A 19,627-nucleotide genomic window follows, 5' to 3' on the forward strand; every position below is an offset into this window, starting at 1 on the left:
CTCATATACAACCTGCTACTGTTCCACGTTACCCATCTTCAGCGAGAGGGGGAACGTGGACAGGCACCGCAGCAATCTCACATCAAACGTTTTTAAATTGGCTACTTCTGCAGAAAACCTAGTATTTTACTTGCATAGTGCCTCAGATGATCTGTAGATGCACAAATATCTATGTGCAGGCTGTCAGTTTCATCAGAATCAGATCCAACGCATGCAAGGACAGCTATGCTAGCATTATGTTCCGACCAAGAAGTCTCAAGTTTGAGTTCAATGATTCAACATGAAAAGTTTACACTTCTACCATCAACAGATCATTTTCAGTGCTATGCAAATAAGCTAAAAATGTAGTGACGAGGTCAGGGTTTTTTTTTTCAACAGGAATTTTGCTAAAAAAAAATGTTTATGTGGCTTTGTCGTGTCTCCTGCGAACTGATGACATCAGACTGACTGCAATGTGATAAGAGCAACGGTTACTTTGTACACATCACAGCGTCCTCCCCTGAACTCACACACAAGCATATAGCCGGTGCTATAATGTAATTTTGACTACATTACCTCAAGCACTTTTTCCACTTGGAACCTCAGTGGTGCTTTTTTTGTTTTTGTTTAAAGAGAAAGAGGAAAAAAAAGAAAAAGAACAATTCCTAAGTTAAGATTTCACTTGAAACATTCACACTCCTGCCTTGTACTCAGTCCCCTCCCCTCCCTCCCGCTCCCACTACAGCAAACCCCCACATACCAAAAGAAGGCACCACAGCTTCTAAACAGACTCATTGACTGAGAGAAGGACTCAATAAAACAACAGCATTAAATAAAACCATTGACACAGCCTGGAAGGGCTTCATTCACATTACAGACTACAGCAGCCTCACCAGGGAGACACAGAATTGGTACTAGAAAGACTGACCACGTTGTGTCACAGGCAGAGAAAACTCTCAGTTTCTGGGATCAACAGTCTCGTCCTCTTTTGTAGGAACTCTGCAGCAGGTTGTCCAAAACTTTGCCCCAGTTAGAGGCCGCAGGGTTGATCACATGCACTGTAGCATGAGCAGATTGAAAGAGAGGGGGCACTGTTGCTACATGACACCGAGCCACAGTCATGTAAGCTGGGTTCCTGTCTGTGTGCTCTACTTAATGTTCAGTGTAACATCCAACCCCTTTCTTCGGGGTCCAGAGAGCTGCTACATCATGTTATTCATGCAGCAATCCTCTTGTTGCATAAATGCACAGGATTCACTTCTCCGGGTGCCCGCACGGCTAAATAAATTAAATTAGAAGTCACATTGAAGAATGAAAGTCCATTCTTGATTTTGATTTCCGAGGAACAATTTTCCTCAAATTGTATCCGGGTCGTACAAATTTCCCGCTTCCCAAAATTCACACCGGATACTCATCTCTGCACTTCCTCTGCAGAGCTACGAAATTCAAGAGCGGCAGCAACAAGACACAGGGAGAGGAGGAGAAGGATGTAGATAAGGGCTCCATCTCTCTCTTTCTCCAACCCAGCCCTTCACGTGTGGGGGTCAGGAGTCAGCAGGGGCAGACTGCCCTTTAGTTGACCTTGTCTTGGAAGATGTAGAGGTTGTTGGTGGCCGCCACAGCGATGATGTTCTCGTGTGGGTGCCACGTAGTGTGAAGGATCTTCTTGCTGAAGTCTAGGCTGTCTACGCTGATCTCGTCCTTACGACGCTTCCCACCTACACACACCTGGAGGACAGCAGCAGGGAAAAAGAGGTGTTAAAATATGAGCGTGTACACTCTGGAAAGCATAAATTAACAATGATTTCAGTGATGTTGAAGCAGCATTAATTTTCATTTTTGCCCACAGTGAGGCACCAGAACAAGCTGTCAAACACAGCACTAACATATTATAACCTGATAGTGAAGTAGATGTGTTAGCAAACAGTTGCCTCTTACCCATCCGGGAGACAGGGAACAACATTAACATTCACTTCTTCCCACCCAACAATTAAGTCTGATATTCACCCTCCTTCTAGTCTTGCTGCTAAGCTATGATCAATTAAATGATAAATTTGTTGTCTGAGAGCGGTGAGAGTGGCTCAAAAGAGTCTGTAGGCTGTATAACCAAAACAATGAGCTGAAAGGCACTAACGCGCTCCGGAGATCTCTGAGGAACGTCAAAGTCAGGTGATAATTCTCTGTGGCCTCACTTTGCACTTTGGTAGCTTAATAATGAAGCTTCCTAGTCATCAGGATATCTAAAAACATTAATTTGAAGCCAAGTGAAGGCCTCTTCCTCACTCATAGAGATAAGATGTCAATATAAAACAGCAAATCCAGCTGTCTTAAGCACAGGACTTCCAGATAGCAGGTGGCTTGCATTGATGAGCAGCGCCGTACCTTTCGAGGCTTGAGAATGGCTCTGGGTTTGCTGTTCTCCCTGGACGCTTCCAGTGTGACGTCACGTTTAGTGTTCCGGTCAAACATTCGGAAGAAATTGTTATAGGAGCCAGTCATTATGACGCTGAGGGGCAGAGGAGAGCGGAGGGTTACTGAGATGACATGGACTGGTGCTTGGATGGATAGGGTGGATGAGAAATAAACGTTACCTGTCTGATCCGTTCCAGACACACTCGAACTTGTCAAAGATGCAGTCATTCTCATACAGAGAGCAAAGTTTGCCTCTTAAATAGTCGTGAACCTGAAAAACAAAAAAAAAACATGAATGTCTGAACCGCTCGGTGGATTAATGTCACACTTTTCCAGCTTCTAAAGTTCGTCACATTGCCATACAACCATAAGCTGCGCTGCCATATGCTCCACTTTCAGTAATCCCTCCAGACCTGGTGACCTACGCTAAGATGCTAGGTAGCAGGTGGAGGCAGAGCTGGAATTGGAGAATCCCTTGAGCCCAGCTGACGGCCTTATCAATCATGACCTGCCCACCCCGGATCAGAGAGTGTGGCTCTGACCCCGGTGACCACACAGTGGGAGGTTTGCCCTTCAGCGTGCATCAGCACCGTCACTATCTGTCTTTCTATGGACAGTCGGCTCAATAAGCCCTCCTGGGGTAATCGCTGAAGATGACACGGTTACAGATTGGCAGGGTGAAAGAGGATTATGTTGAGTGATTAGGCTGAAATCAATAAGTTTTGATTTGATTTCAGGTTAAGAATTATCTTTGGAGCCTTCAAACTGTCCAACGGGCACATAAAAGCATGACAAAAGCTCACCTGGTATGTCTCTAGTGGTTTGTTCTCCATCTGAAGGTCCCACACCTTGACAGTGAGGTAGTCCCTTGTCATCAGGTAGCGCCCGTTGTGGCTGAACTTCACGTCAGAGATGGATGAGATGATTTCGGAGAAAAAAGAGCGAGTGGAGGGATCCTCTGGCTCCTCAAAGTCTATGAGAGAAAAAACGAACAAGAAGCAGTCATCTTCTGACGGAAAGAGCCCATTTTACACTGCAGGAGGTCGCAGCTTATACAAGATGTTTTCCCTCCCTGAAGTCTCTTAATCATTCGCGGCAAGAAAACACAAAGCAGATTTTGTTTGGGGTGGCGGGGGCCATCATTAGCGGATGATAACAGCCACAACAATGCCTGGATGCGGGGTTCGCTGCCGCAGCTGCATCTCTTCACAGTGTTCTTTCCCTGTGTGTTCAGGGAGGCAGTCGTGGGTCAGCATGCTGGGTAAATATTGGTTATGATTCATATTGATTCTGGCAGCTGCTGATCTGTGTGCAGGCCAGCACGCTGGGGATAAGAGCCAGGCATTCCATCGTTAGCTGTCAAGTTATTGTTCCTCCTCCTCTTTTTCCTCCCACCCTTCCTCCCCTCTCTCTCCTCTCCCTCTTTCCAAATATGCCCCCCGCTCCCCCCCTCCTCCTCCTCCTCAGCTGAGGCCTGGAGAATCGCTCTGTGATGTGCCAATGGGGAGTCTAACAAGGGATGCAGCGTGAGAGATGAAAAAATGGGGGGATGAGAAAGGGATAAGAAAAACAAATCAATGTCAAAATGTTGGGCCCATTTGAGCCCCGCTGGAATTGAGTGTGTGTCAGTGAATGAGTGTTTGTGTATGAGTGGGTGTGTGCAATGTGTGCATGTATATATGCATGTGTGTGCGTCCCTGCCCTCCCTCCTGGTGTATAATAGGGTCCCTGGGGAGTCGGCATGGGGGCTGCTTGGTCCCCCTCTCACTCTGTCCTGGAGCTCAGTGCTTTGGCAGTCGCCATCCATTCATCCATCCATCCATCCATTCATCCCTCCATACATCCTTATTCTACCGCTGACTGGTACCAGCAGCCTCCAAGATTTACAGGTGTGTGTGTGTGGGGGGGGGGGAATACAGTCTGATTGTGTGTTTGTACTGTTTATGTTGAAGGTTCAGGAAGTTTTGTGTGTGTGTGAGTGTGTGTGTGTGTCAAGGGAAGGAGGAGCTGTGTGTGTATGCGTGGGAGGGAGGGCATTATACATCGCTCTGAGCTATACGCGCTCATGCAGTGAGACAGTAGGTCGGCATAAACAGACCTGTCCTTAGGCTAACGAGAGCACCTGCCTGCTCTGTGAGTGTGTGTGTGTGTGTGTGTGTGTGCACTGCAAGCACCTGTCAAGTAATGGCACGCACATGTCAATATCAAACAATCAGAAGGCAGCTGTGAATATCACATCATTAAATTTACTCCAAAACCCAAACATTTCTCCTGCTTCAACCCTCAAACGCACATGTGAAATTCAACAGGCCTTGTTAGTGCACGGTCCAGTGAACGCATCAATACGTCTGCAGAAATGACTGACATTATTGAACAACAAGGTGTGTCCACGAGGGACTAATGCGATTGCTCTTAAGCCATTGATTTCCCAGCCAAAATGTCAATGTATTCATTATTCATTCGACCAAAGTGTATGCATGCGATGTTAAGCTTTAGAAAAGGCCATTCATCGTTTGAAACGCGCAGGGAGAATTATGGATGGGTTATCAATCCAGGCATATTGAGCAAGGGTGAGGCTGGAGTCACAGCCACACAAAGGTGGAGCTGAGGCAGAAACACTGAGTATGAATGCTACTTTCATCGTTCTGATGTTGGCACGGATTTGCAAATTTAAATGAACCTGCAGCGCTCTCTTCTGTTTCCACCTTCACAATTTGTTCAAGTGAAGCGTACTTATAATACCACGGCTCACTGAGCACACCAAGGCCATGTTCTCTCTGTGGTTTCAGGGAATTTGGGGGTTTTGATGGCCATGAATAGGAGTTTACATTCTACAATTGCACACCTTGGGTTTCTTAAGACTGGATTTAATGTTTCTAGACTCATTGTCTTAATTTGACTGTCATTAAAATGAAGGAATTCATTATTTCAATTCAGTTCAATACAGTGCAACTATTTCTTCCGGCAAGGCCAATTTTATGTAGACGCTTGCTAGAGGGAAGGTTTAGGAGATAGAACATTTAGATGGTAGAGTTGGGACATCACATTTACAGAATATATAACAGTGAAAGAAATAAAGAAATTAAGAAAATAATTATAATAATCATGCTAACTGAAAGGAACTCTGTAAAGTGTTGACTTCTTTCTTTATAATTGTTCCCATTATGCACTCTGCTACTAATGGTACTCACATTTGCAGTGTTTGTCGCACAGCGCGGCCTGTCTCATGTCACACAGACGTATCGAGCCCTTGCTGCTGCTGTAGGCAAAGGTGTGACACTGCTGGGGATGAAACTCTGCTGAGGTGATCACCTCCGTCAGCTCCTCCATGTTGGCTGGCTTGATGTCCACAATGTCTGAGAGACAGACACTAAGGAACAACTCCAACAATCGGACCGCTAACGCTGCGAAGGTCTAAACTCTGTTAAGTCATTTCTGTACAGACAGGTTTCAAAAACGGGTAAGAGGATACTGAAGCTGCGATCTGTGATCTCTAGGTTCCACAGGTTCACCCTGAGGTCGTCAGTGGAGATGAATGTCTGTAGGTCGGAGTTGACAGAGATGGAGTTGATGTGGTAGGTGTGGGCATTGCTGAATACACGCCTGGCTGTAGCCTCGACCATCAAGTCCATAGGCTGAAGAACCGGCACCTATTGGTGAAAACAGGTCAGTCAGACAGAGGAAAAGGAGACACACGGGAAAATCTGCAAGAAAAAACATTCAGCTTGATGGCTTTGATGTATTTCATAACACGGATTCAATATTTTGGTGCATTTTGATGCTGGTTTCTTCTTAGATATTTATCTGTGTATGTGTGAATGTGCATGCACACAGTTGTTTGAGTGCATGAATTTTGTGTGTATAAAAAGCTGTGTGTGTATGTGTGTGTGTGTGTGTGTGTGAACCACAACTAGATGACTCCAGGGATTCATGTGACATTTACTCCACAAATCTTAATGAAACAGAGACAGAGACTGAGGGGCTCCGGGGCTGTTTGATGAGCTGGTTCAATCAGACTATGAATATCTGTTTGCTGCACGGCTACTCTGTGATCACACCTCCCTCTCTCTCTCTCTCTCTCCCTCTCTCTCTCTCTGTCTCTCTCTCTCTCGCTCATGTAAGTGCTGAAGAAGTCAGAGAAAGAGAAAAGAGAGAAAGCGAAGGAGGTGGAAAGAGAGATGGCCCAAGGGCATCGCTAGGCCCTGCTGAGGAATGATAACTGAACTCTGCAGAATTAAGACAAGCTCACACACACACACATACACATACACAGTTGCACAGTGCTGCTCGGGCTTCAAAGACACCCTGCACCAGTCTGCATGCAGCCCCCCGTTGGCCAGATAAAACCCAGACAAAGAGAGAAGGGAGGGGAGGGAGCGAGGAGAACAAATCGACTGCTTCTTCCTTTTTCTCTCGTCCGTTGCTGGCACTGACAGAGAGACATGGCAGCCCAGCAGGCTGCTGTATCTCCATGGGTGTCACTTCATTTCCATGTCTTTCACTGGCTGTCCAGAGAGACATGGAGCGTATTAACCCATAACCCCCAACCTTGACAGTTACAATGTACAGCTTGCTCAAAATGACCTGCTAGATCTTCTTCCTTACAGTGTGAAAAACAGGAAATTTTAAACTGAGATATCTCTGCTTTAAAAAGTAATAAATACTCTAAGAAATATATTAACAAGACAGAATTTTAAAGCAGGTTTATCTTTTAAAGCAGCGCAATCAGATAAAACACAAAACGGACAATTTGAGAGGAAACTGAATGATAGATTTTACATGTTGCAATAAAGAGTTTTTATTGTTTCTTTCTTTTTTGGCTATATTTTGGAATGATATAGCCTGCGCAGATTTGGAACCTGCGCAGATTTCACAGCCTCTAAACAGGATTGCCACAGTCCGGCCTGTCCTCCAGGTTGCTATGATCCCCTGGCCAGCCAGACAAAGAGGGACAGACACGCTGAACACAGCACTAATCTACTATGGCAGACACACACACACACACGCACACACACTGTTCTATGTGCCTGGCTGCTTTGTGTGAAAATTAAAGAGGTAGTGGAGTGATAAGAATGGGGGTGGGGGGTAGAGACACAGAGGATGATCCCTTCATGGTCTTCACCTCAGTGCACATATCGATCACTCATTCTCACTTTCTTCTTCAAAATTGTCCAACGATTGTGTGTCGGTGTGGTTCATCAGTACAGAACGTGAGCGTGTACTCAGCAGGTATTTTAAAGGGAAACTGTATCAACTTTGGCAGATACAGCACGCTACGTGTAGCTAAGACGTTTATGGAGGATTAAAGGCTATCGTAGCATAATGGCTGAATGCGAAATTTCGATTTAATCAGCTTGACTGAGCTGCGCTTACTGAGACTTCAGACCGCTCAGCGTGCAAACCGAGTAAAGACCTTTTTCATGAAAGACATTTTGACATGTCACAGTGGGAAAAGCACAGGTGTTAATTATAAAAATAAATGATGGCTGAATTCAATTTAGCTGCTTCAGTTTCAGGGTCCATTCAAAACTTTGGCACCTTTTCTCATTGTCATTTTCCTGAACTGTTGAATTGCCTTTGAAGGGCTAGATTTTAGGAAATACGCTAATAGGCTTTCTTGTGGAGAGTTAGATGAGAAGATTGACACCAGTCTTGTTTGTCTGTTCATTATATCATCTTCTCACTGGAAATGCATAATTTACATAAAATCAAGACATCAAACATGTGAAATAAAAATATCAACGGAGCGCTTAAATTTTATATGGGTTTGTTAAATATTGGCTCCATAATGACTTTGACAGACCTGTAGTTCATGGTGCACTTTGGGGAGTTAGAATTCTCCACCTTCATTAAATATTTATGGGAATAGTTACAGTAAGTTGACATATTTCTCATTTCTAAGAAATTAGCACATTAATATTGCAGTCTTATAAGCCTCCATTTCCCATGGCTGTCTCTAAAAGAGGCCTGAACGGACCCTGAGCTTGAAATGTATTGTTTTTGTTTCCACTCAAAATAAATCTGGCATTTTCTGAAATTGTCTTCAGATCGAAACCTGCAGTTTGACTCCAAGCCAAGCATTAAAATTGTAACCTGACTCCATGTGACATTTTGGGTGAGGTTAGACTTGAGAGTTTTGTTTGACTCCTTACCCGTAGAGAGGTGATGGTCGACGGGTTTCTGATCCGTCCATCCTCGTCTTTCAGGTTGTAGCCCTCCGGACGCTTGTCTCTCTCACTGATTTTCCACAGCTTCACTGTCTTGTCTGGGATGGATACATCACACAAACACACACACACAAACACAAAATACAGTCAGATCATGTCTCACTACAGTGAATCTCACATATAAAATGGATGCAGGGGGGGTTGGGCGGCCAATCTGGCATGTAGCTGGGCAGGAGACAGCCAGGATGATGAATGGCGGCTTCTGTGAACGCTCTGATGTCACTGATATCAATCTACAAGTTGACTACATTTCCCAGCCACAGTATACGCTCCCCCTGAAAAAGCCATCTGGGCGCTTTTCAATTCGGCATCACACAAACACCAGTTACATCTCATCTTCTCGGTCTGGTGAAGGGGGGCTGGCGGCAGCAGTCAGGTTGGTTTTTTTTTTTCTTCCTCTTCTTTTAATTTCCGCTGTGAATATTGGTGTCAGAGCGGCGAGGCCATCGCCACAGGACCCTCTGCCATCTGCTCCAGCCACTGCTAGCACTTCTGCAGCAGCCATGCATGAAGCCCACAATCTGCAAGACGTCTCTCGGCCGATGTGTGTGTGCCTGAGCGGGCGTGCATGTATGGTGTGTGGTGGCACATGCTTTGATATCTGCGTGTGTGTGTGTGTGTGTGTGTTCCTGCCGTGGCAGCCATGCATGAAGTTCTCAATCTGAAACACGTCTGCTGGTGGCACTTGCTCAGCCAAGCGAAACACCAATAAACTCACACAAATGTGTGTGTGTATCTGCCCATTCTGCAAAGTGGAGAATGAATCATGCCTTGTGTTGACACTGTTACTGAGTAGCAACAACACAGTTCCCACTTTCAAACACACTCCCTTGACAGATTAATGGTTTCTTTGACTGTTTTGCCACTACGGTACCAGGATTGCCATAGCAAACTGACTGACCGTTGGTGGATAGCAGGAAGTAGGCGGCGTTCTGCTGAGGAAGCCATTTGATCTTGTTGATCTTCTCCTCAATCTCCAAACTCTTCAGGTAGTCAAACTCCGGCTCGTGGCTCTGGAATGTGCTGTAAACATTGTACTCCCCTCTACGCTGGGGCTGGCTCTTACTCTGCAACAGAAGGACAGGACCAGAAACATGGTGAGAGATTGTTTGCTGTTAAATCTAGACAATCAAATATTGGTTCATCCTGAACAAGATGTCCAACAAAAGATAGATAGATAGATACTTTATTAATCTCCACAGAGAAATTTACATTATTAATTTCCCCTTAAGTAGTTTCAAAGTTAGAGCAACCATTTTTTAGCCATGCTAGCAAAGAGACTAATTATGCCAATGTGGCCTGTTGAATTTGGGTGGTCTAAACTGAAATATCTCAAAACATATTTTTGGTCTCGAGATGACGAACCTGAACTACTTGGAAACAATTCTTTGGTTTCCACATACCTGCAAATCTAATGACATTCCTATCAGTGTTTAATCAGTACATGCTAGCATGCTAACTCCTTGAACTAACATGGTGAATTTAAAAAATTATCGTTGCTAAACTTGCTAACATCATGTAGGTATTGTGACTATGACCATATTAGCATGTTGATGTTAACTCATTTAGCTCAAAGCACCGCAGTGCCTACGTACAGCCTCACAGAGCTGCTAGCATGGCTATAAACTCTTAGTATATAGCATCATATATATATATATATTGACTAGCCTGTTCTAGCACTCCATTGCAGCTACAGTTTTGGGCACATTTGTAATGAAACAACATTCGATTCTGAGATTATATATTTTTTTATGGCTGCTCCAAATGTACACTGCACCATTTGCACGTTTCTCTGTAATTCAGCATGAAATATTTGGTGTTGTTGTAAACCTTAATGTTTTAACTAGAATTCAGAATGAACTGTGGTGGTTTAGAACAATGCTTCACCATGTAACATGAGTTTATAATCATGGCCGCACCAAAGCTTCTTGGCGGTCAAAGCCATTTTTTTTATATTTGTGGTTTTACGATATTTACTGCTGAATTTCCAGCTGGCTCTCCTTTTCAACATACTCCTGCAAATAATCAAACTTAGTGTTTCAATGCTGTCATATACTTTCAGCAGAAGGGCAGCATAATTAGTGTTGCATTGTTGGCATTTCCTACCTCCTGCTCCCTCTGGAAGACAACCACTCTGCCTCCTTTATCCCCGGTGGCCAACAGCTCCCCCGATGAGTTAAACTCCACCGTTGAGATAATGTCAGCTGCAGCACAGGAAGCAGAGCAGAGAGGGGGACAAATGTCAATGTGGACGTGCACAAAGCCGTCTAGGTATCAGCCAGACAAGAAGGGAGATTTCAGTGAGATCTGGTAGAGTGACTTCTGGAAACCATGCCAGGGGAAGGGAAGAGGACTCTCATGACGAACCCACAGAGGACTCTCTGGCATAGATACCCTAGTTTGGTTAAATATGGATTAGAAGAAGCCACCGGATGAGTCAATGCATGATATCAACCAAATCAGCACCTCGTCTCATTAAATTGAGCCAATCTGTGTCATTTAATTGCGCTCCTGCTTCTTAGAGGACGCTGCCACCACACTGATAATGCCATTCACCTCTCTCCTCCTGGCTGCAAGACCCCATGCCGCTCAGCGACTCTCCTGCTCCTTCATTAAAAAACACAATGATAAACCTTTAAACCATGCCCCTTTTTGCAGCTAATATATGTCCATGTCTGTTTGGTATACTTTTTAACTTTCAATCTACGCAGTGCATCAACAGGATAACAAAAATGTCACAGCTATAAGATAGAATTGCTCCATTTATACTCCATCGCAACATTTCTCAGTGTCTCTGCATAGCTTCAGTTTCACCAAAAGTAAATAACAGACACCTACCCTTAAGGTAGCTTTTCCTCTCCTCCTCAAAGACATACATCTGCCTGGATTTAGGAGAGGCTAATGGTGACTGTAATTATTATACAGCCCTGGGCTAAAAAGGCATAGCATAATGTCTGTCTCACACACACATACACACACACACACACTCCACAGCAGAGGCTAGCCCTCTGTTTAACAGTGACAATAATATTAGCCAGAGAGTGAGAGAGAAAGAGAGAGAGCTTGTTGTTTTGTACCCCCCACGCCCTCTGTGGACCTGCTACTGGCGGAGCGCTGAACAGGAGAGGGGAATGTTGCTATGGAGACCGTTTCCATCTCTAGCGGCAGTCGGAGGGGTGTATATGCGTTTGCGTGTGTGTGTGTGTGTGCCAATAGCTCTCAGACTTAGTTGCTGATGCTAGCTGTAATTCAGCAGACAGAGAGAGTGCTGCAATAGAGTGAAAACCTGCTACTGCATCTGGGGGAGTGTGTGCAGTTCAATGCAGCACACAACTTCAGACAATAGGGTCCCTGTAGAGAAGCTCATCTCTTCACATCAAGCTGCCGTGCATGGTGGAAATGACTAAGCGGCATGTCCTCGAATGTATGTGTGTGTGTGCGCCCCCCTTCTTTCATTTAATTGTTAAAGCTACATTCAGCGACGACGCCAGAGGGATTATTATGGCCATGTGTTGGTAATGATGTGGGGATGGAGGGGGGGTGGGAGGATCCTAATCATATTTGAATCTAGAAACTAATAATGTTTCAAAGACAAGACACACTCTGACCTAATTACAACCCGGGAGTACCTCACTGACACACCGCATGTTGTTGCATACACCATCGCAAGTGCACATCTCTCACTTATCTCGCTTTCTGTATCTGCATGTATCGACCTCATGCATGCACACAGCTGCATAGTGCAGTCCTCTCAGCGCACGCATGCACACACACACACACAATGGTGCCTTCCCCACCACCATCAGGCCAAAGCCACTGGTGTGAATCGAATGGAATTGGCTTAGCGGTCAGCTTTCTTGAATCAAAGCTTTTCTTTCTCTCTCTCTCTCTTTTTGTCCTTCATACTTCTTATCATCTCCCCCGCTCCCTCTCTCCTTCCCTCATCATCAACACATTAAGCCACTGTGGAGAAAACGTAATTGATGGATGCCTTTTAACGAGTTTACACACGGATACATCCTTCAATCATCTCACTAAATGAAGAATCGGGGAGAGCCAGTGAAGCTGAAACTCTGAGTAACATGATGGAATGCTTCGCCAAAAATGAGTTCTTCCTCATGCAAATGTATTCAAACCACACAAGGCAATCTATGCAGCCTCAGCCACTGATGGAATTGTGTTTGAATACAGTGTTTCCTGATAATATTTCATTGTAGGGAACAAATTGATTTGCAGGGGAGTCGCAGGTGGGCAGGGTCTCTGCAATGATTTCCACTTGCGTCAGATCAGACTTTTATTATGTGACCATCAGCAGGTTCATGGTGGACTGGAATTAGCAGCGGGCTGGTGATTCGGCTGATCAAATTTGTACTTACACACACTCTCTCTTTCTCTCTCTCTCACACACAGCTTCATCAGCAGACCATAACCAGATGAAGCTCATAAATCCTGTGGCCAGCCAGGTCTGACACAGACAGGTCAGCACAGACAGGGATGCTCAAGATAACACACATCCATCACCAGTAATAACACAGACAAGTATGTTGGCCTGCTGCTGTGAGGCATGTGTGTAACTGTACGTAGGACTGAAATAAAACAGGCATGGCTGTTATCTGGATCTATTCACCAATCTGAGCCTCAATAACCGCCCTTCAGCATGTAATATAGAATATGGACTGAAACCAATTGGATGGAAACATAGATATGCATTGATTCTGGAATGAAAACTGGGCCCGAGGAGCCAGATACACAGGGTGGGGAGCGGGGGTTATTGAATGTATTTATAGACGCCCGAGCATGCAGCATCTATCACGCATAACAGAAAGGGCCACTAAAAGAATTGTGAGGGGGGTGGGGGGTCTGGGGAGGGAGGTTTTTTGCACTAACTAGGTCAATAAAAGATTGTACAGTGAGCACGAGCTCGTCAGCATAGACACAAGCAAAGACCCAAAATAGGAGCACTCTGGCTAACCTCTCGACAACACATAATCCTGTCAGGGGTGAAAAAACAAAACAAAAACAAACTGGGGCTTGATCCTGTGGCATTGGAGGGTTGTGTAAGACAGACAGGCCCAAAATGGTGTGCCTGCATGGAAGGCTAGTTGCGTAAGTGTTGTGCAGTAATTCCAGGTAGAGGGAGGGACGTGAGCAACATGGTGTCGTGTAAATGCTTTGTTAAGGTTGGACGTGGAGAGGAGAGGATTACAGCACTTGTGCTGAGCTGCCTGCGTCAAAGGATCAGGCTGGGGGATAATTCAGGTCCGAATCTCTCTCTCACTCGCCGCTCTCGTTCTCTCTACGACAATCAACAATACACCTCAATCTGCACTTTTTTTTTTCAGGAACACGAACACACGTGACAATATCACAAATTCTGCGTGAGAAGACTGAGCGCCACCGTTTCCGTGCTGAATAGGCAGCTGATAACGGCTTCAGTTCACACCAGCAACAATGCAGATCAATCACATTTTTGAATAAACCCCCCTACCTGCTGGTCTGGTAGCCAGCCATATGATTAAGGGTTTATTAGGCTTTATTAGCTGCACACAAAGCAACTGAGCACAATGCGGCTCTCTTCATCTGAAGAGCATGACTCTTTGTAAGATCTGGAGTGAACAAGCTAATTAACCTGGTTTCTCCAGGATCAGCCCCTTGAGAATGAGACAGAATGTGTGTATTAGTCTTTCGTCCGCATGTGTTGTGTGTGCGCGCTCTGCTGTGCGTGTGTGTATGCGCTTGCTTTTCTGCGTCCCCGCACTCCGGGGAGTTGAGGGTGAAATGGGCGAGACGTGTTACTGCTTCACTTCTCACACTTCATTAACACGTCGGTGTGGCACACATCTGACTGCAGACACAACACGGGACAGGGCGAAACAAGAAGAAGTGGAATCAGCGATCGATTCCTGCGTGCACTAAGATGAATACCAAGAGGGATCATTTCATATGCTTGTTATTTGGTATTCTCTTAGAAATTGAAGATGTAGGAGGGGGATGGTGGGTAAGCGTTGGGGGGGTGCATAGAATTATAATCCACCACCAAAACAAAAGCTCTCTCTCCCTCTCTATCTGTCTGTGTTGCTTTGGTGCAATCCCTTTCATCTTCCTTTTTTCAAGGCTGGAGTGAATCAAAGACTAGAAGGCTTCTGTACAGACTGAAATCCTGTATCTACAGTGACCTTATCGCCAAAAACATGAAAGATTTCGAGTGACGCTGCTTCCTCGACAGGACTCAGGAATTAGCTATCAAAACTTACAAATGTATCCCATTATAAAGTCCTGAAAGGTCGAACACTGCTCAGCCTTCAGGCCAGCAGTGCACTGAATGACTCACATAAAGCACATCTATCACAGTGGCACCTTAAATCCACTGACCAGGAAGCCAGTTGAGAAATAGGATATTTTTATTAATCGTGCTACAGTAGCAACACCATGGGTATTCTTTAATAAATTCTCATTAAAATTTCATGGAGCTGCAGCCTTAATAAGAAGCTAATCAGGGGATGAAAGCAGCTGCTGAATAAGGAGTGTGACTCGCCCCAACTTCACAGCTTGCCATTAAGCACCCGCCACCCCCACAACACCCCCATGCACGCACATAGACATTATCTTTCTTGCGCTATGTGCCGAGGTGGGGTTCTGCGTTTTTGAGTGTTTCGTGGTGAATAATGGATGGGACCTGGGGGTATGGTGGGCTAAGTCTTTTTATGCTGGGGTCCTAAAGTGTGGCCCCAGGCCGTTTGCCTTGGCACAGGCAACCAGCCGCTGCTCTGCTCTCATCAGCAGCTGCAATAAAGGCTGTGAGCTCTCTGTTACGGGACTGCATCAGAATTCAGTGGGACTAGAAGGGTCACATCACACACAAGCTTGTACTCGCATCAGACAGACCTATAAGCAGCAAAGCAGAAAGAGGGAGAGAGAATGAGAGGAAGAGGGGGTAGGGGAGAGAAGGAGGAAGGGATTACATGTCTTACCAATAGATCTTTAGGGTCATTGTTCCGGTGGCTAAATTGTAAGGGACCAGAAATCAATACCAAAGCAGACATTAGGTAAGGTCCTGCCTCACAGCAAGGAAGCTATTTACATTTTAACACCCAAAGCGGTATTCTGCTAGATGACAATTTCATCCATTATAGAAACATCCAAGATTATGAAAATTAAATGAGACCCGTGTTGTGGGACCGTAGCAGTCCATTGACTCAACACACACTGATATACACAGCAGCAATGAGACACCAGTCATCCATCCTGTCACCATTAGCAATGTGTCATCTGCAGGCTGGTGAATGCAAATCAGACTGTAATGTAATCTTCGCTCATCTATACAACAATGATGTCTCTGGAAACTTTGCTTTGAAATTTCATACTCCGCTATGGGTGACCGGCACAGTTTTACTCACGGTGTGTAATGCGCACACGCAGAGTCAATGTAACCACCCACAGATCTACTGGGGCATGGGATTGGTGCAAGCCAAAGGTCAGCACCAGTGACATCATTAAAATGTGACATCATTAAAGTGTCCTGCTGCTGTGGGCAAGGATGGCCTGAGGGAAATCCCTACCAGGGCCCAGCTTGTATATGTGTGAATGTGTGTGTGTGTGGGTGTGTGTGTGTGTGTGTGTGTGTGGTCTGACATGACTGGGCCTGATGGAACATGTGCACTTTGGTGAATTTATGAGGACGGGCGGTGGACCCAGACATCGGCCCGTACGATCTTTGGCTGCAGTCTGACTTCGTACCACTTAGGAGACAAGGAAAGAGTGACTGGACACACACACACACATACACACACACACTCATTCATGATATACGAGCTGTGACCATCAGTCATAAATTACAGCAATAAAAAATAACAAAAGTAGACGCTTCTTGTTTGAAAAGCACAGATGGGCCGTAGACCAGACAGTCCTTTGCTTTCAGGAGACACATTTTACGCCCTGTGCAACTCTCATGCACTTTCTCCTGATCAAATGAATGAAACAGAGTGAAAGAGTGAGACAGAGAGAAGCTGGAAGAGGAAGCTCCCCTACTGCTTTTCATCTCAGCGCACACATCAAACAAAGATATCCATCACGGCCACCCCCACCCCCACCCCTACTCCCACTTCACTTCTTCTCGCTCTGAACCAGTGACTGTGTGTTTAGCAGTGACAGGGAATCATCTGTAAGTGCAGGAGCGGAGCAAATCACGATGCGCTCCCATATTTAAATAAAACAACAACAACAACAAAAAAGCAGCAGAGCAAAGTGTCCGAATGAGACTCTCTGCCTTCTGAGCCTTGATACCCTCCAACAACTTATGTATACCCTGCAAATAACTGGTGGTCATTCAAGCATGGGATGCTCCGTCATGTTTCAAATTTAAATATGTTCCTCGTTTGTCAGATTTTCTGTTTTCAAACCTCATGTGTGTAGTAAGTGTGCAGTGAAATGTGTCTGGTGTGAAAGAATTCCAGGCTGCTTTAGTGCTGCAGAGACTATAAAATAAACTGAACAATAAAGGACACTAACTGTACCTACTCTGGGCAATACATAGTAAGCAAATATTTGTTACAAAAGCGGGGAAAAAACACCCACTTATGCTGATAGAAGTTGATTGAAATCGTGTATGAATCTGTGGTAAAATAAGTGCAATCTAATGTATTTAAAGGCATTGTGCATTGCTACATTACATCATTAGAGAATGGGGTTATGTTTGGTCTGTTAAAAAAAAGTCTGTTATTCCAATTAGTATGATCTGATTTAACTGCTGCAATGAAAAGCCCTCAGTCCCCTATGGTTTTATTATCGTACTGATATCAGCACAGCAGTTAATGTCCATAACCAATCTGCATCATCAGTAAATGGGGACTGAGGAGGTAATGAGATTAATGATAGCCTTCTACCAGTAAATCAATGCTTTATGTTGATCAATGATCTAAGCAGCTTGCAGAGGACAGGTGGAGCTGATTGGTGGAACATAAGGGAACTATTAAGCATCAAACAGTAAACAGGCTGATAATCAAGAGGCTGTTGTGTGGTCAATGAGGAGGAAACATGCGAGTGCAGAAGGAGCGTTTATAGCTGTGGGGAAAACAGCTATTGTTCAGTTATGAGCATGTACAGTAAAAAAGAAGTGTGTGTGTGTATGTGTGTGTGTGTGTGTGTGTGTGAGAGAGAGAGAGAGAGAGAGAGGGTCCATGCTTCAGTGTACTGCCACTTAAAATCAGGGCATCTCCTCTGTATCTGTGCATTTATTTCAACAAGTAAACGCAGAATGAGGAAAATCCATTATTTTCATCGTGAATTCGTAATTTTTCACTGCATCGCTTGTTCTCTATAGGCTCCACAGACGCTGAGGCAGTCGCATAGGAGGCTTTATTCCTCTGCTGCCCATTCAGATTAAAGCCCTGATTCCTCTCGGTCAGGATCCTAAAATAGCAGGTATGATGGGAAGCCACCTCATCTCCAGCCACTGACTCCACAGGCTAACCTACAAAGCTCCATGATTATGACGAATGACCAGAATATTCCTCTAAAACCCCTGCAGCAAATTATAGTGCGTCTCGGGTGATTAAAATAACCTTTACGCACTTGATGGTCGCCAAATAGCTGCACTTTAAAGCCAAAGACTATGTTTTATGTATTTCTATAGCCGTTTAGTACGTGATATGGATAGTTATTTTTCTGCTTCCTTTAACATTCCTATACTGTGGCTCATTTTTGCTGTGATATTAGCATCCCTGTGGCTACAGCCGCAGGTTATTTTACTGCGCCGGTAAAAGAGCTTAAACTGACTTTCACCCCCGCCAACATCATCTTTTTAAATACCTTCGGTTGCATAGTTGTGGTCGCGAAGGAAGCTGTTGTTGATTTTCCGGGTGTCACTCTCTTCCTCCATTGATAAATCGGCTGGTTCGGGATCCTGAAAGCGGCAGACTTGCTCCCATCCTGCCCGGTACCGTCAGCAGGCGGGCTGTGGGACCAGCGGGGGGCCTGTCATGGCTCCAGATCTCCGGTGTACTCAACACAATCACGATCAAATACCTGTGATGATGATGGTTGTGATGATGATGGTGACGATGGTGATGATGTGCGGGTAGGTCCTGTCCACACCTCAGGACGCATCCAACCGAGCGACCACCCGCCCGCGACGCAGTGACAGTGCCGGATCCAACAGGGGATTTAATACCCTAATTATGAGCGCATTAGGTCCTCTGCCTCAGATAACTCTTCGAGATGTCTGTATCTCCGCAAAAATAATATTAAAATACCCTCATGATCACCACAGAGCGCCTGTAGAGCTGGTCGAAAATGAAAGAAATGTCACGTCTTCTTGAAGGTGTCTGAACCCGCAGCAGCAGCGCCAGCAGCGCTCTCCGTAAATCTCTTCTGGAGGATTTGAGTTTAGGCAGGCTAGATTTGCCCCCCTCCCAGTGCCAGCGGGGCGGGTGGGATTATGCGTCAACAAGCTTGCTCCGATCACTTCAGTTTTTCCGTGTCAGACTCTCAGCTCCGCGCATCTCCAGAGCACCGTCGCCTTTCTGTGTCCAGATCCTGCAGGGTCTCCTCTCTCTCTCTCTCTCTCTGTCTCTGTCTCTCTCTCTCATTCATTCATTCACCGGCGCCTGTGATCCACTCAGCTGACTCACTGCGCCGGATAGCGCAGAGCTGTGCTGTAGTTGCCCACTGTGCTGCTGCTGCTGCGCTTCAGCAGAGGAGGGCCCCTCCCATGCTGCCTGGCGACTGGCTCTTTAAAAACCACAAGCTGCAAATGTGACGCTCCCTCGAACCACCAGCACAGAGATGGAGTTTAAATTCCGTCCCCTCACAGCATGATGACCACCAGCAAAGGTTCGTGCCTGTAAAGCCGACAGCTGCCGTATGGCCTGGTAGCAGGCAGCCTGTTAAGCCTGGCAGATCCTGCATCACCATCCCTCCATCCTGCTGCAGAGGCATCTATACATTGTGGCAGAGTGAGCTTTCTGGGCTCCACAACTGCAGCCATTCATGCCAGTGGAAGACAACGGGAG

The 19,627-nt window shown here is 45.5% G+C and overlaps 1 protein-coding gene across 1 annotated transcript; it reads right to left on the bottom strand.

Moving 5' to 3' along the window:
* Nucleotides 1-1,227: 1,227 nt before the first annotated feature.
* ppp2r2ba (protein phosphatase 2, regulatory subunit B, beta a) lies at nucleotides 1,228-18,819 on the bottom strand. The gene is made up of 10 exons (XM_041943844.1): nucleotides 18,426-18,819; nucleotides 10,725-10,822; nucleotides 9,520-9,685; nucleotides 8,544-8,656; nucleotides 5,864-6,041; nucleotides 5,583-5,747; nucleotides 3,195-3,364; nucleotides 2,571-2,662; nucleotides 2,362-2,485; nucleotides 1,228-1,707 (listed from the first exon to the last, which is right to left on the bottom strand). The coding sequence occupies exons 1-10, from the start codon at nucleotides 18,493-18,495 to the stop codon at nucleotides 1,552-1,554; spliced, it is 1,332 nt and encodes a 443-aa protein (XP_041799778.1). The 5' UTR covers nucleotides 18,496-18,819; the 3' UTR covers nucleotides 1,228-1,551.
* Between the last annotated feature and the right edge of the window lie 808 nt (nucleotides 18,820-19,627).

Source organism: Chelmon rostratus, chromosome 9 (genome assembly GCF_017976325.1).
Source record: "Chelmon rostratus isolate fCheRos1 chromosome 9, fCheRos1.pri, whole genome shotgun sequence".
NCBI lineage: Eukaryota > Metazoa > Chordata > Actinopteri > Chaetodontiformes > Chaetodontidae > Chelmon > Chelmon rostratus.

What these genes read in the sequence shown, in the direction of transcription:
- ppp2r2ba (XM_041943844.1), bottom strand. Translation starts at nt 18,495, where the DNA reads ATGGAGGAAGAGAGTGACACCCGGAAAATCAACAACAGCTTCCTTCGC. An exon ending in CCACAACTATGCAACCGAAG is followed by an intron (nt 10,823 to 18,425) that starts GTATTTAAAAAG and finishes CCTGTGCTGCAG; the next exon opens with CTGACATTATCTCAACGGTG. An exon ending in CTTCCTGCTATCCACCAACG is followed by an intron (nt 8,657 to 9,519) that starts GTCAGTCAGTTT and finishes TATCCATCCCAG; the next exon opens with ACAAGACAGTGAAGCTGTGG.